Source organism: Rhincodon typus, chromosome 2 (genome assembly GCF_021869965.1).
Source record: "Rhincodon typus isolate 14 chromosome 2, sRhiTyp1.1, whole genome shotgun sequence".
In the NCBI taxonomy this organism is placed as follows: Eukaryota; Metazoa; Chordata; class Chondrichthyes; order Orectolobiformes; family Rhincodontidae; genus Rhincodon; species Rhincodon typus.
This window is the reverse complement of record NC_063333.1, coordinates 138,612,450-138,627,628: the sequence shown is the minus strand read 5'-3', so window position 1 is coordinate 138,627,628 and position 15,179 is coordinate 138,612,450. Positions and strand designations below refer to the sequence as shown.

The window sequence follows — 15,179 nt, the reverse complement described above, 5'->3', positions numbered from 1 at the left end:
CTCCACCACTTCCTCTGACAGCTCATCCCATCACCCTTTGCATGAAAAGTTACCCCTCAGGTCCTTTTTAAATCTTTCTCCTCTCACCTTAAACCTATGCCCTCTAGTTTTGGACTCCCCCACCACAGGAAAAAGACCTTGGCTACTCACCCTATCTATGGCTCTCATGATTTTATAAATGTCTATAAGGTCACCCCTCAGCCTCCGGTCCAGGGAGAAAAGCCACAGCCTATTCAACATTTCTTTATAACTCAAACAGTCTATTTCCCGCAATATCCTTATACATCTTTACTGCACCCTCTCAAGTTTAACAACATCCTTCCTATTATTGTTGACTTTATTCACTCAATGATGAGTAAGAAGCAATGGCCACGACTGCCCCACTAAAATTACCCAGGATAAATAGCCTGTTGCCATTTGAAATGTCCCTCAAAACATGACCTTCAGGTGATGGAGGGACAGAGATGAAAAGCAAAGAAGTTATATTAACTTTGTAAGGAATCTTGTAGACCACATGAATTATTGTGAACAGTTCAGGTCTCCATATTGTAAAAAGAAAACAGAAGTACTTGAAATAATGCAAAGAGATTTACTGGAATCATATAAAAACTGAAAATTATACCCATTTACTGAAAAATTGAACTGCTGGGGCTCTATTTTTTAGAAAAGAGTATACCGAAAGTTGGCCTGTTAAATATCTTCAAGACAATGAAAAGTTTTAAAAGTACAGACAAGAAACAGACATTTCTGCTTTTGAAGACTTCTAGAATTAGGTGCCATTAACATAAGCTTAGTACAAATATACCCAATAGAGAATTAGGAAGAAATTTCCCAGTGAGTGGTTACAACATGGAACTTGCAGCCACTCACTGAGGTGAACAGCATATATGTATTCAAGAGTTGCTAAAAACATGAGGGAGAAAAGATTAGAAGGATACATTGATGGGCTGGATGAAGAAGAGTGGGAGAAGGTTTGTGTGCTGCATAAACATGAGTATGGACTTGCAGAATCAAATGGGCCATTCAATTGAATTGAATTAGTTTTATTGTCACGTACTCACAGTGAAATGTTCACAAGTTGTCACTTAGGGAGCTATCTTAGGTACAAAGGTCCCTTGGGACAGATTCTTCAGTGCAAGTTCTTAGGGAAAGAGAAATTAGAAAAATAAAGAAATAAAAAGTTGATTATTGTGGATTGTAGGAATAAATTAGAAAATAGAGAAATTAAAAAGAGCAACGGTCCTTCTAACCCAGTCCACACTGGCAGCCAACCTCCAGTCTGCACTGGGCCTTGGCCCCAACTGTGACGGGCTTCACCTCATGGTTCTTGAGACCGGGAGACCGCTCTGGAATCACCTAGAGATTGGAAGTCCATGCTGAGGCCACACTGGGCCAAAAGACTGTCATGGATCGCTGAATGCCCACCACGACAGGCTGAATGGCCACCATACCTGGCTGGGAGACTACCACCCTGGGCCAAAAGACTGCTATGCCGGGCCAAGAGGACACCACGCTGGGCTAAGAGACAACTACCCTGAACTGCTGAAACACCGTCATGCTGGGCCGGGAGTCGGTTGACAGGACACCATGCTAGGCTGAGAGACCACCACATCGGGCCAAAAGAACACTACGCTGGGCCAGGAGGCCGCCATGCTGCTGTAATACAATTATGTAAACATGATAAAAACATGATTTTTTAAATTCTGTGTGAGACGTGAGCATTGCTGGCAGGCCAACATTTATTGCCCATTCCTAATTGCCCTTGAGAAGCTGGTGGTGAGCTGCCTTCTTGAAACTCACCAGAGACAGAGAAAAAACAGCAATATATTTCCAAGTCAGCATGGTGAGAGGCTTGGAGGGAAACTTGCAGGTGGTGGTGTTCCTATGCATCTGCTGCCCTTTTCCTTCTAGATGGAAGTGGTCATGGGTTTGGAAGGTGCTGCCTAAGGGTCTTCGGCGAATTTCTGCATGGCATCTTGTAAATATCACACAGCTGCTACTGAGTGTCAGTGGTGAGGGTGTGGATGCTTGTGGATATGGTGCCAATCAAGCAGACTGTTCTGTCGTGGATGGTGTCAATCTTCTTGAGTGTTGTTGGAGCTGTGCTCATCCAGGCAAGTGGGAAGTATTCCATCACACTCCTGAACTATGACCATTAGATGTTGGACAGACTTTGGGGAGTCAGGTGTTGAGTTAAATGCTTCAGTATTCCTAGCCTCTGAGCTGCTTTTATAGCCACTGTATTTATATAGTAGGACCAATTGAGTTTCTGGTCAATGGTAGCTCTAGGATGTTGACAGTAAGGGATTCAGCGATGGTAATAGCATTGAATGTCAAGGACTGATTGTTAGATTGTCTTTTATTGGAGATGCTCATTGCTGGTATTTGCACAGAATGAATTTTTCAGCCCAAATCTGGATATTGTCTAGGTTTTGTTACATATGAACATGGACTGCCTCCGTATCTGAGGAGTCAGGAATAGTGCTAAACTTTCCAACTTCTGACCTTTTGTTGGAGGGAAGGATGTTGATGAACTAGCTGAAGATGATTGGGCCTAGGACACTACCCTGAGTGACTCCTGCAGAGATGTCCTAGAACTGAGGTGACTGACCTCCAAGAACCACAACCATCTTCCTATGTGCCAGGTATGACTTCAACCAATGGAATGTTTGTCTCCGGATTCCCACTGATTTCAGTTTTTCCAGGAATTCCTGATGCCACACTTGGTCAAATGTAGCCTTGATGTCATTTTTACCTCACCTCTGGAATTCAGTTCTTTTCTCCATGTTTGAACCCAAGGCTGTGATGAGGTCAGGAGCTGAGTGGCTCTGGCGGAACCCAAACTAGGTGTCAGTGAGCGGGTTATTGCTAAGCAGATGCTGCTTAATGACACTATTGATGATACCTTCCATCACTTTACTATGATTGAGAGTAGACTGATGGAGCGATAATTGGCCAGATTGGATTTGTCCTGCTTTTTGTTTACTGGACACACTTTGGCAATTTTCCACATTGTCGGGAGATGTCAGTGTTGTAGCTATACTGAAACAGCTTGGCTAGGGATGTGGTGAGGTCTGGAGCACAAGTCTTCGATGTTATTGCCAGAGTGTTGTCAAAATAGATTATGTTGTGTAAATACTGAACTCTTTTTAACATCATGAGGATTTTACCCTGGCCTACATTACAACCTGGAATGTAGGACAAACTACCCAAGGAATGCTACTGTAATGTATTGTATGGTTGTACAGCTGCTATGACCATTTGAAATATGATTGAAGAGTTGGAAGTAGAATCTGAGGAATTTGGAATCATTTTTATATTCTTAATCATAATCACCCTAAGAATGCAATCTTTATTTCTCAAGTATACAAAGATTGAAATAAATTAGAACTTTTAATGCAAATCAAAGTGATGGATATTTTAAATTCAAATATAAATTATACCTCTACTAGTTTCTCTACAATTCCTAAGTCTATCATTTTAATACTAGCAACACCATCAAATTGTTTGTACAAATGGGTACTTGGCATGTAAACTTTTTTCCACAAGATTGAAAACTGTATTGTACAAATTTACACCGCAACTGCCAAGGGTCCATGTACTACTCCAGGTTTGCTGATATAAGGCTAATGTGGGAAGGTTATATATGGGGAGGCAGTGGTGCAGTAGTAATCCAGAACCTTAGGCTAATGTTCTGGAGACATGTGTTCAAATCCCACCATGGTTTTAAAAATGAATAAAAATAATGGTACCACGTAACCATTGTCACACCAAATCCCACTCAGTCATTGTTTGCCTGTCTACAATACCTTGTGTTACAGTAATTCCTTTTGAACTCCTCATCCTTATTTCCAGATTTCTTCACAGCTTTACCCTTTCCTATCTCTTAATCCTCTCCTAGTCTTATGTTTGTCTGAAATCTTGCTCCTCTAATTCTGGCTAAGTGCGCACCCAAATTTTCAATGTTCTATCACTGGCAGAAATTCCTTCAGCTGCCAGGACTGCATAGTCTGGAATTTTTGTAACTTAAGTTATCCACCTCTCTCTTCTCCTTTAAGATAGTCCTCAAAATCAACATTAGCGTTTGACTTTACAATATATGTGCTTAATTGTCAATTTCCACTTAGCAACACTCCAGTGACATGCTTTAAGATGTTTTATATTCAGTTAGTACATTTCAAGTTGTTGTTTCTCTGCTCATGTTTGACTTCTAAATTCAATTTGCACCATTACCACCCCTTTTAGCAACGTTATCCTTTACTGTATTTAATTATCTCTGCCCAAACACAGAGTTTCTTTTTTTTCTTTATTCACTCTTCCCAGTACGCTCCCCGACTCTGCTCTTCCTGAAAACCTGTTAAATTACTGACGTCTTCCCGTTCTCATAAAAGTTCATTGACCTGAACTGTTAACGTTTTCCTCTCCACGATGCCATTTGGCATACTAATACCATCAATATTTTATACTTTTACTTTCATACTAGTCATTGTTTATAATGTATTCAGTATTAGTTAAAAGATACTTATTAACATGTCATGAAAGGCAAAATCAAATTTAAAATGTGACTAATATCTTGAAACAAAGGAAACCTTCACAATTTCAGCATTGTTACGACTGTAAATCAGAGCTCTTACTTCTGGAAGAATGATTGCAGGAACTTCTCAATATTGTATTTCCTGAGGATGGTATGTTTGCCAAGATTCCAAGGACAACCATGCATGATTAGTTACTTGACCATATATGGCAGAACATCAGAATGATAGACTCGATGCCTTGTCCTTTTCTGCTTTAAGAATAACCCTAATGACCAGGAAATGTCTTTTTTTTTAAAGTAAACCTCTGCAGAAGGAAATTGATTTTTTTTCTCTCTCCTCTCCTAAAATGTGTGTTTTGGTTTTTTAGATGAATAAACATTTATATTTCCATATTACGGACTGTGAGTGTTAACCAGTTATTACATCTACGTTGGTTTTGTTTTTATAATAAGTCTGTCATTTTGTGTTTATTACAAAACCTAGATGTTACATTGTTTTATTTAACATCTGATACAGATAAGGTATTTAATTGGCCATCTTGGTAACTCAGAAATATATATACATTTTATGCTGTGACCATGGGGTTGTGACAGTGCAGTCCTACAGCCTCAGTTATAACAGAAGAGAGTTCTAAACTTTTCCAACCTTTTACATGTGAACGTCTTCTAATTTCACTCTGAAAGTTTTGACTCTAATTTTTAGTCTCTGGGTGGAGTCTTATAGGGGACTGAATAACATGGGCCATGGAGAAATTTGTGGCGGAATCACTTTTGAAGTCTTAACCTTTTGAAGTGTAGTAAGCTTCTCACTAGACAGTGGCATGTTGCCGATTAAGGGGGATTATTGCTTGCTAAATATCTTGTTAATAGCATAACTCACCTCATTAACATTCAGCTCCCTGTCCTACCAAACACACCAAGTCAGCTAGACTTAGAATTCTCAATCTGGAAGTTAGAGCTAGTACCTTAGTTCAGCTTACGACTGACTGCAAACAGTCCCATGTTGGTCACCAGCCACATCTCAGGGCACACTCAGACACCAGCTGCATGCACACCACATCCATGGATATTGTCATCCAACACATGCCAGCCCCTAAGAAACCTCATCATATTTCTGATCCACTTATAAAATGCTTCTGCATTTCAATGCTACAACTTCGGCTGCACTCGCATATATTGTAATGCTGCAGCAAGGGCACTGTGTACTCAGGGACACACTGCCACCTCATGGACTCAATTATGCTGCATCTCTAACCTGTTCAATCATTGCACTCACTCACTCTGAGCCTTTTTGGAAGCTCACAGTACCCCTACCTTGCTTTGCATTGCCTTATCTTGCCATTTTGGACTTTGCCCCCTCAGCCAGAGATATGAGACTCTCACTGTTGCTGTACTTTGTTGCTGTACTTTGTTGCTGTACTTTGTTGCTGTTTAACACAGACACGGACCAAAAAGCATTTTATGGTTGTCAGCAGTCCTCAGCCAACTCAAAAGAGGGCAATGTTTGGTCAGATGACCACCGGACCTGAAAAGTTAACTCTGATTTCTCTTCACAGATGCTGCCAGACTTGCTGAGCTTTTCCAGGAATTTCTGTTTTTGTTTCCGTCATAGTAATATCAGTCCAGGAGCTTGGACATGGTCAGTCAGCTGCTTAATGTAGTCAGTCATGATGCTCTCCACATAAGGGGTGAGGAACCAAATGTCAGGCAACCTACCATCTAAATAAAAACCAAAAGAAATGCGGATGCTGTAAATCAGGAACAAAAACAAAGTTGCTGGAAAAGCTCAGCAGGTCTGGCAGCATCTGTGGAGGAGAAAACAGAGTTAATGTTTCGGGTCCGGTGACCCTTCTTCAGAACTGATGGTGGCTGGGAAAACGTCAGTTTATATGCAGAAAATAGGGAGGTGGGTGGGGTAGGGAGTAAATGATAAGATAGAGCCCAAAGAGAGAGAAAGACAGTTGGAGAGACAAAGGAGTTGCTAAGGGTCAGGCTGGGAGGGTGAATAGTTGTTAATGGGGACTCTTAGTGACTAACAACAGAGGGTGTGTAGTGGCAGGCTATGTGGTAACAAGGCCTGGTGTGTGGGGTGAGGGGCTGGGACATGGGAGAGTTTAGGCCCTAAAATTATTGAACTCAATATTGAGTCCGGAGGGCTGTAGGGTCCCCAAGTGGAAAATGAGGTGTTGTTCCTCCAGCTTGCGTTGGGCTTCACTGGAACACTGTAGCAAGCCGGAGACAGAGATGTTGGCCAGAGAGCAGGGTGGTGCATTGAAGTGGCGGGCAACAGGTAGTTCAGGGTCTTTTTTGCAAGCAGAACGTAGATGTTCTGCGAAGCGGTCACCAAGTCTACGCTTCGTTTCCGCAATGTAGAAGAGACCACATTGTGAGCAGCGAATGCAGTAGACTAGATTCTTGGAAGTGCAGGTGAAGTGTTGCTTCACCTGGAAGGTATGTTTGGGCCCTTGGATAGTGGGGAGGGAGGAGGTTAATGGGCAGGTGTTGCACCTTCGCCGGTTACAGGGGAAGGTGCCGTAGGGCTGTGGGGAGGTGTTGGGGGTGAAGGAAGTGTGGACCAGGGTATCCCGGAGGGAACGGTTCCTGCAGAAGGCGGACAAGGGAGGGGAGGGGAATATGTGTCTGGTGGTGGCATCTTGCTGGAGGTGGCAGAAATGGCGTCTGATGATCTTTTGGATGTGGATGCTGGTGGGATGGTAGGTGAGGATAAGGGGAACCCTATTGCTGTTGAGGGAGGGAAGAGAAGGGGTGAGGGCTGAAGTGCGGGAGATGGGTCGGACCCGACTGAGGGCCTGTCAACAACGGAGCTGGGGAATCCTCGGTTGAGGAAAAATGTGGACATTTCCAAGGCTCCCTTGTTGAAGTTCGCTCTTATGAACATATGCGACGGAGACGGAGGAACTGAGAAAATGGGATGGAGTCTTTACAGGAAGTGGGGTGTGAGATATATAGTCCAGGTAGCTGTGGGAGTCGGTGGGTTTGTAATGGATATTAGTGGCTAGTCTATCCCCAGAAATGGAAACAGAAATGTCGAGGAAGGGAAGGGAGGAGTCAGAGATAGACCAGGTGAAAGTGAGGGCAGGGTGGAAATTGGAGGCGAAATTGATGAAGTTTCCCAATTCTAGACGAGAGAAGGAAGCAGCACCAATGATATCATCGATGTATTGGAGAAAGAGTTGTGGGTGGGGGCCGGAATAGGACTGGAACAAGGAATGTTCCACGTACCCCACAAAGAGACAGACATAACTAGGGCCCATGCGGGTACCCATGGCAACCCCTCTTACCTGAAGAAAATGAGAGGAGTTGAAAGAGAAGTTGTTGAGGGTGAGGACAAGCTCAGCCAAGCGGAGGAGGATGGTGGTGGGTGGGGATGGTTCAGGTCTTTGCTCCAGGAAGAAGCGGAGAGCCCTCAGACCCTCCTGGTGGGGAATGGATGTATAAAGGGATTGCACATCCATGGTAAAGAGGAGGTGGCTGGAGCCGGTAAACTGGAAGCTTTGAAACCGGCGTAAGGCGTCAGATGAATCATGGATGTATGTGGGTAGGGATTGGACTGGGGGGAGAAGACTGAGTCAAGGTAGGAAGAGATGAGTTCTGTGGGGCATGTGCAGGCTGAAACAATGGGTCTACCTGGACAGTCCTGTTTGTGGATTTTTGGCAGGAGGTAGAAACGAGCTGTGCGAGGTTTGGGGGACTATTAGCTTGGAAGCGGATGGGGGGAGATCACCGGATGAAATGAGATCCATAACAATAGTGGATACAATGGCCTGATGTGCCATAGTGGGGTCATGGTCCAGGGAAGGTAGGAGGAGGTATCTGAGAGCTGGCGCTCAGCCTCTACAAGGTAGAGGTCAGTACGCCCGACAACAACAGCACCACCCTTATTGGCAGGCTTGATGACAAAGTTAGGGTTAGATCTGAGTGCACGGAGTGAAGTCAGTTCGGAGGGAGATAGGTTGGATTTATTGAGAGGGGCAGTGAAATTGGCGACTGATGTCACATCGACAGTTCTCAATGAAAAGATCGAGTGCAGGTAAAAGCCGGAGGGAGGGGTCCAGGTGGAGGGAGAGTGTCGGAGTTGGGCAAAGGGGTCTGTGGGACGGGGAGAGGACTCTTGTCCAAAGAAATGAGCATGGAAGCGAAGACGGCAGAAGAACAGTTTGGCGTCATGTCGTGCCCGAAATTTGTTAAGGTGGGGACGCAGAGGGATAAAGCTGAGGCCTTTGCTGAACACTCTGTAGTCAGCATCGGAACGCTACCTACCATCTACCTTGTTTTGTTCTGCCCTTCTGTAAGCTGTATTCCTGCTGGAATGACTCAAAGGCAGGTACTATGGGAGATCAAAGTGGTTTCCACACCTGTTACATTTGGTACAGTGGGGAGGTGTCCCAAGCAAGTGGGTATGCAGTGCAGAGGGCACAAATTTCTAGTGGTGTTGGGAGGTTAGGGTGGCTTACAGCAAATGAGGAAGATGTTGCAGGTAATAAGTGTGATGCAGTATAGCCTAGGTAGGAGGTGGGTACAGTAACAGAGAGTGAATGTGAGGTATCAGAGAGAAAATGATGACACTTATGCTGGTGGAGTGGAGAAAGTCATTGACCTTCTTCCTACACCAAGGTTCCAAATGGCCAACGTTGCACTGGCTTGAGTGGCAACCTCAGACCAGGCACGTATAGTCTGGTGTCATGGCTCCCTTTGCTGGTCCTGCGAGAAGAAGACACCCTACCTGTGTACCACCCTGTCCAGCAGCACGTCCTGCTGCATAGAAAAGTAGTTGAAGCTAATGTGATCAATGATTGTAAAAGGGAGTTAGATGAGAGAAATGGTCTCTTGGGCTACTGGGATTGAGCGTAGAAATTGGACTAAATGGATTATTCCACAGGGGCTAACATGAACTTGATAGGCAGAATAGCTTCCTCCTGCACTGTAGTCACTTACTGACTCCATTTTGTGATCACTGTTTCCAAATCCTCCCCTACTGAAGTATGTCCCACGTCATTTTCCAGAATTAAACCAGTACCATTCCCTTTTCTATTAGATTGAAAGCACGCTGATTATGCTGTATGCATTAAAAGAATGCTCTCTGTCCTTTACACTGTTATTTTCCTAGTCTATATTGGTAATTATACGGAATTTTAATTATCCTAAGATTCATACAGTTTTCTGAAATTTGCTTCTTTTTAATCCATATCTTTAGCTTCCTCAATATTTAGTAGCATACTGAATACATTTTAAAATTATTGCCCCACGAATACCCTCATTGCCCTTCACCCACATTTATTACTCTGAAGGTCCCCCTTTTAACCTCCATATGATCTTATTACCCTGACTGTGTCTGTACTGTGTTCTGTATGAGCTTATGTTAGGGTGTCCCTATGCTCACTAATGGAAACATATTGCTGTCAGTGGCATAACTCTTGTTCTTAGTGAGAGTATATTATTCTCAAAGAAAATCCCTCCTATGGACAATTGTTGCACTTCGCTTCAGTAAGAAGAGATGGCACCTATTACTCTCACTAGGGAGATGATTCTCAGTTGGGGCCATTATCCTGAGGGCGTCCCATTGCAGTAATATGCATTACCCTGAGGGTGCCCTATTGCCTTTATTGAGTGTTATTAACCTATTGCACCCCCCCCCCACCACCACTTGGGGGTTATGGCCCTGAATACTCCTGTTTCCCTAGAGATGTCTTTATTGCCCCAGTGAAGGGATTAACAGACTTCTACTGCCACTTGCCCCAATGGGAGTATATTGCTTTCAATTGATTATTACCCTAAAATCCCTCCCATTTCAGTCTGTGAGGTAATTGCCCTCAGTGTGTCATTTTCTGATAGGGGAGGGTTACTGCTCTGTGGGAACCCATATTGCTGTCAACAGAGTTTATCACAATCTCACTACTGTATCTGCTCAAGGGGGTTTTGTCCTGAGGTTCCTACACCACCCTTCGTGGAAGATTTTTACTCTGAAAGCCTTTATTGCCCCAGTTGCACTGAATGTGTGTTATTTCCCTGAAGGTGATCCATTTGCTGTCAAATGTGAGGTAATTGCCCTCGGAATGTTCTTATTGCCCTCAGTATGGGGCTACTTCCCTGAAGCTGTCCCTGTTGCCTTTATTGCGAATTACCGTCGTGGAAATGTTCTTATTGCCCTCATTGTGGGGTTATTTCTGTGAGGCTGTCCCTGTTGCCCTCAGTGGGAGTTATTGCCCCCTACTCCCCCTAGCGGCAGTGACTCAAAGCCTCCTGTTTATTTGTTGTGATAACGTCGCTCTGACGCCCACCTGCTCCGCACTGGACTCGGCGCCTGGCCCAATGTACGTGACCCTGCAAAGTTTTCAGCAGAGTTTTGATTGAAACGGGCTGCGGGTCTGCTGGCAGCGCTCCCCCTGCTGTCGCTTCATAAATACATATTACTGTTATTGTTTTTAATAGGTGTAGTTTGAGTTTGTGCAGGGGAGGAGGAGGGGGTTGGTGGGAGAGGGCGAGGAGCGGCATGTCATGGAGGAGCCTGACCCTGCCATCTCCCCTGCGGTGCATCGGGACCTGCAAACAGATCTGAAAGTCTCGCCGGCTACTTGCTCTGGCCACTCTTTGCAACTTTCCCTGGGTACCAGCAGCGCCAGTAGCAACACCAGCAGCGGCTGCAAAATCCATAGGAGCTGTAGCACCATCGCTTGCAACAACATTAGGGGCAACATCAGCAACGGTAACAGCAGCAAGGGCAACAATAGCAGCTGTAACAGTAACAAAAACTGCAGCCCCACCACTTGCAACACCAGCTGCTGCAACGGCAGCCTTAACGGCGACACCGGCAAAAACTGCAACGCCAGCGGCCACGGTAACAGCAGCAACAACTGCAACACCAGCGGCCACGGCAACAGCAGCGCCTGCAAGGCGAGCTGTAATTCCGAGTCTGGCGACGAGAAGAAAGTTTGCGAGCTGTCCCGCCAGCCCGACGCCTCGAACCCTGAGAAGGAGGTGCTGGTCAGTGCCGTCAGCCGCCAGAGCAATGAGCTGAGGTTGAACCGCCGCCGCACCAAGTCGCTGCCCTGCCTGCACGACCCCTCCGACTTCTTCAGCGAATTCAATGGGGGACTGCGCAAGAAGGTGAAGTTCGCCGATTCGTTGGGGCTCAGCCTGGCCAGCGTCAAGCACTTCCGAGCCAGCGACGAGCCTTACATCCCATCCAAGGTCTTCCTGCGACTCCAGAGCTTTCCGGCCATCGTGGACGACCTGAACGAGAAGTTCAAGGCGTTGGGCATTCACTGCTTGAGACCAGCCTTCTCTATGCCTTGCGAGGCCAGCGACTTCATGCAGAGAGCTGAGAGGAACCGTGTCTGCCTGGAGAATGTAACTGTCAGCCACTTTGACGTGCACGGGTTGATCAGGGTTTTGAATGTCTCTTATGTCAAGGAGGTGACTGTCCGCTATACTTTCAACAATTGGCTTTCCTGCATGGACACACCTGCCAAATATGTGGAAGGGTCGAGCCACTCGGGTACTGACCAGTTCTCTTTCGACCTGTCCATCCCACCTTTCTTGGACCAGGGCTCTTTTGTCCACTTCGCTATCTGCTACAGGGCAGACAACGAGGAGTACTGGGACAATAACTTCGACAAGAATTATTCTCTGCAGTGCGAATCCACGTCAGATGAACACGCCAACAGTTAGGATCTTCTTGAAACGCACACATTTGCATATGTCCTCTATTAAAGAGGTGCCATCTCTCCTTTAGTTTCATGACAAGCCGCGGGTTTAAAAAAAAAGCACGAGGCGTCAAACTTGCCCAACGAAGTGTATTATTATATGTTCCAGTCTTAAGATAGAGTTTGAGGTATGCTATTGACAGTACAATTATTGAAGAAAATTAAAGAGGCAATGGCATCACAAATATCTGACTTACGATCAAAAGATTCTACTGTGCACCAAACAAGTGGCCGAACTGACAATGTAAATGTCAGTATGCAGACCTGTTAATAAGATAACTTTGGACTTTTTAAAGCCCTTTTGTCCATCCTCCAACTTTTTGATGTTACATTTGCTTTTTAAGGAGGAATTTAAGCGAGACTACAACATCCCTCACCCAGGAGCTGGGATGCAGAATCTGCTGTGGGTCCTATCCAAAGCCACTCTCATCAGCTGCTAGTAAGTTGTAGAGAGCAGGCTGGTTTCATATGAGACCTGAATTACCACTAAACCCTCCCAACCCACAGAAGTGCTGTGATTGCAGGTAGAAAATCACATCCTACTGCTTTGCAACCGTTATGTATAGAGTATTATTGCAGTGCCTTACAGTATGCCCAATACCAAAAAGACAACTTAAAGAAGTTGTGATCTCAAATTAAAGATTTTTTATATATGGACAGATTTGATTAACTGTCCAAAAATGAATTGTGCACTTGACCTTTGCTCCGAAATATGACTGCTCAAGAGTTTTTATTGATCTGAGAATCATAGGCTATACAGAAAATTATAACATAATGCACTTAGTAATTGATGAGGACTAAATTAGTCATCCTGTAACTAGACGTCAGTTCACACAGTGAAAACCACAGCTTTTTGCCAGGTTTGTTCAGGAGGAGTTGGTTTACATCTACATATCCCTGACTAAAATGCTTTAAATCATTGGTGACTGTAAATGTCTAGAAAACTGATTGTACCACTGGAACTATGTATTGTTTATGGAATGTACTTGCAGTCAGAATAAAATAGAAAACTTTATTTACTAAGGTATGCAAATAGAACAGAGAACGTTCTCTAAACATGACATCAAAATGAATTTTGGAACGGATTAAAAGTTTTTTATACAAAGAAGTTTCCTCCTGTTTCTCAGACAAAAATAGGAATTTGACCGACATTTAAAAATTCCTGTGTTCCTTGAGCCAATCTCATATTGGATTGGGGATAGCCAGATGGAATTACAACAATGAACTTGTATTTTTTATTGTTCCTCTTCTAAATCCTCTCATGGCATCTCTGAGCTCAACTTGTTCATGAGATACATCTGTTCCTCCAACTGTATTTCCACTAAACTGCTGACTCATTCAATGTTCCTTCCTTGCTCCCTTGTTAATGGATGCTGGGGATTATACTTTTTCTCAGATAGTATTGCTCTCTCTTCCAAATCTACTGGCATCATGTCTCTCCTCAAAAACATCTTGGCCTCTATGACCTTGCAAACTGCCACCTGAAATCCAAACTCCCTTTTTTCACTGAAGCCCTTGACATGTTGTAAAGCAGAATACTGCAGACGCTGAATAACTGAAATACAAACAGAAAATGCTTTAAATACTCGATAGGTCAGTCAGGATCCGTGGAGAGCGAGATAGAGTTAATGTGTTATGAGATGAAAAGTTATTGACCTGAAACGTTAACTCTGTTTTTCTCTCTGCAGATATGGTGAGAGCTGCTGAGCATTTCTGACATATTCTGGTTTTATTCCTTAAAATGTTGTTGACTCTCATTTTCCAGTAATCTTATGCTTGAATTGTTCTGATCAGATTTTCCCTAAAGCTAATCCATTGTATGTATTTGTCTCTCCATACCGGTCTACCTAGCACGCATTGTAATAGTGCCTAATACTGTGTTGTTCATAGAGAAATCATTTTTCTGTAGGCTTTCGCTGTTTGGACTGAAAACCTGTGACCATGGTTTGGCCATCTTATTGACAGCATTACTTTGTATGTTTTTGTGTTGAAAAGCTTACTTTAACAGGAGAACCTGTTGCCGTATCCCTCCCAACAACTGTGCATGAACATACCTTGGCACATTTGTGACTGTTATATTAACAGTCAGACAACACCTCCAGAACACTGGAGCTAACGTCAAGATAAGAATGAATCTCACGGAAACTTACAGATACCACCTGGGGGTCCAGAGCCAACACAATACGCAGTGTTTCATTTGTTCTGGTCTACCCAACAACATTATAGAGTTGCTCAATCTGGCTCAGGAGCTGCCACACAAACATGGTAGATATCCACCTCTGGGAAGTCATGACGACTACTTCAGGGTCATTGAAACTGATATAGTTAAATTGGCCTTCTGTACTAACACATATTAAAAATTTCAGATGTCGGCAGGGTATATAAACATCCTCCTCAAAGAAGACTTGCATTGACACAGGGTCTCAAAATAAAACAGGCGTTTGTCTGAAATTCTATAGTGGTGTCTAGAACACACTCCACACTATACAAACTGACAACGGCTCCACTTCTTAATGGTGCATCTCTTAGTTGACTGCAACCATCATCAGTGGCAATTTGGAATTGATTTAAGTGCAGAAATCCCAAGTCTCAACCTTTCACAGAAAATCTGGACAACCTTGAACTACTTGAGATCAGACCAGGGTAGATGTGGCCCCTCAATCCAAACATAAAACATTAGGAAGAGCTAAATTTGATCGTGGCCATCAAAGTTAGATCATAACCAACATACCGAACTTCTGCCCCGAGAGACTTTGTCCTGGTGATATCACAATCCTTTGCTTTGTGTCAGGGTTGAATTTGTGGAGTGTTAGTCAATATCGAACTGTAATTACTTACCCAGCCACAAAAATAGAGTCCTTTAAGCCGTTTTAAAGAAACTGCTGTGCCCATCTGCATGCACATTTTACCCCACTTTCTTT

The 15,179-nt window shown here is 44.0% G+C and overlaps 1 protein-coding gene across 1 annotated transcript; it reads left to right on the top strand.

Annotated features, from left to right (window-relative positions):
• Window positions 1-11,020: 11,020 nt before the first annotated feature.
• ppp1r3g (protein phosphatase 1 regulatory subunit 3G) lies at window positions 11,021-13,336 on the top strand. Its single transcript, XM_020531120.2, has one exon. The coding sequence runs from the start codon at window positions 11,051-11,053 to the stop codon at window positions 12,221-12,223; it is 1,173 nt and encodes a 390-aa protein (XP_020386709.1). The 5' UTR covers window positions 11,021-11,050; the 3' UTR covers window positions 12,224-13,336.
• Window positions 13,337-15,179: the final 1,843 nt, after the last annotated feature.

What these genes read in the sequence shown, in the direction of transcription:
- ppp1r3g (XM_020531120.2), top strand. Translation starts at nt 11,051, where the DNA reads ATGGAGGAGCCTGACCCTGCCATCTCCCCTGCGGTGCATCGGGACCTG.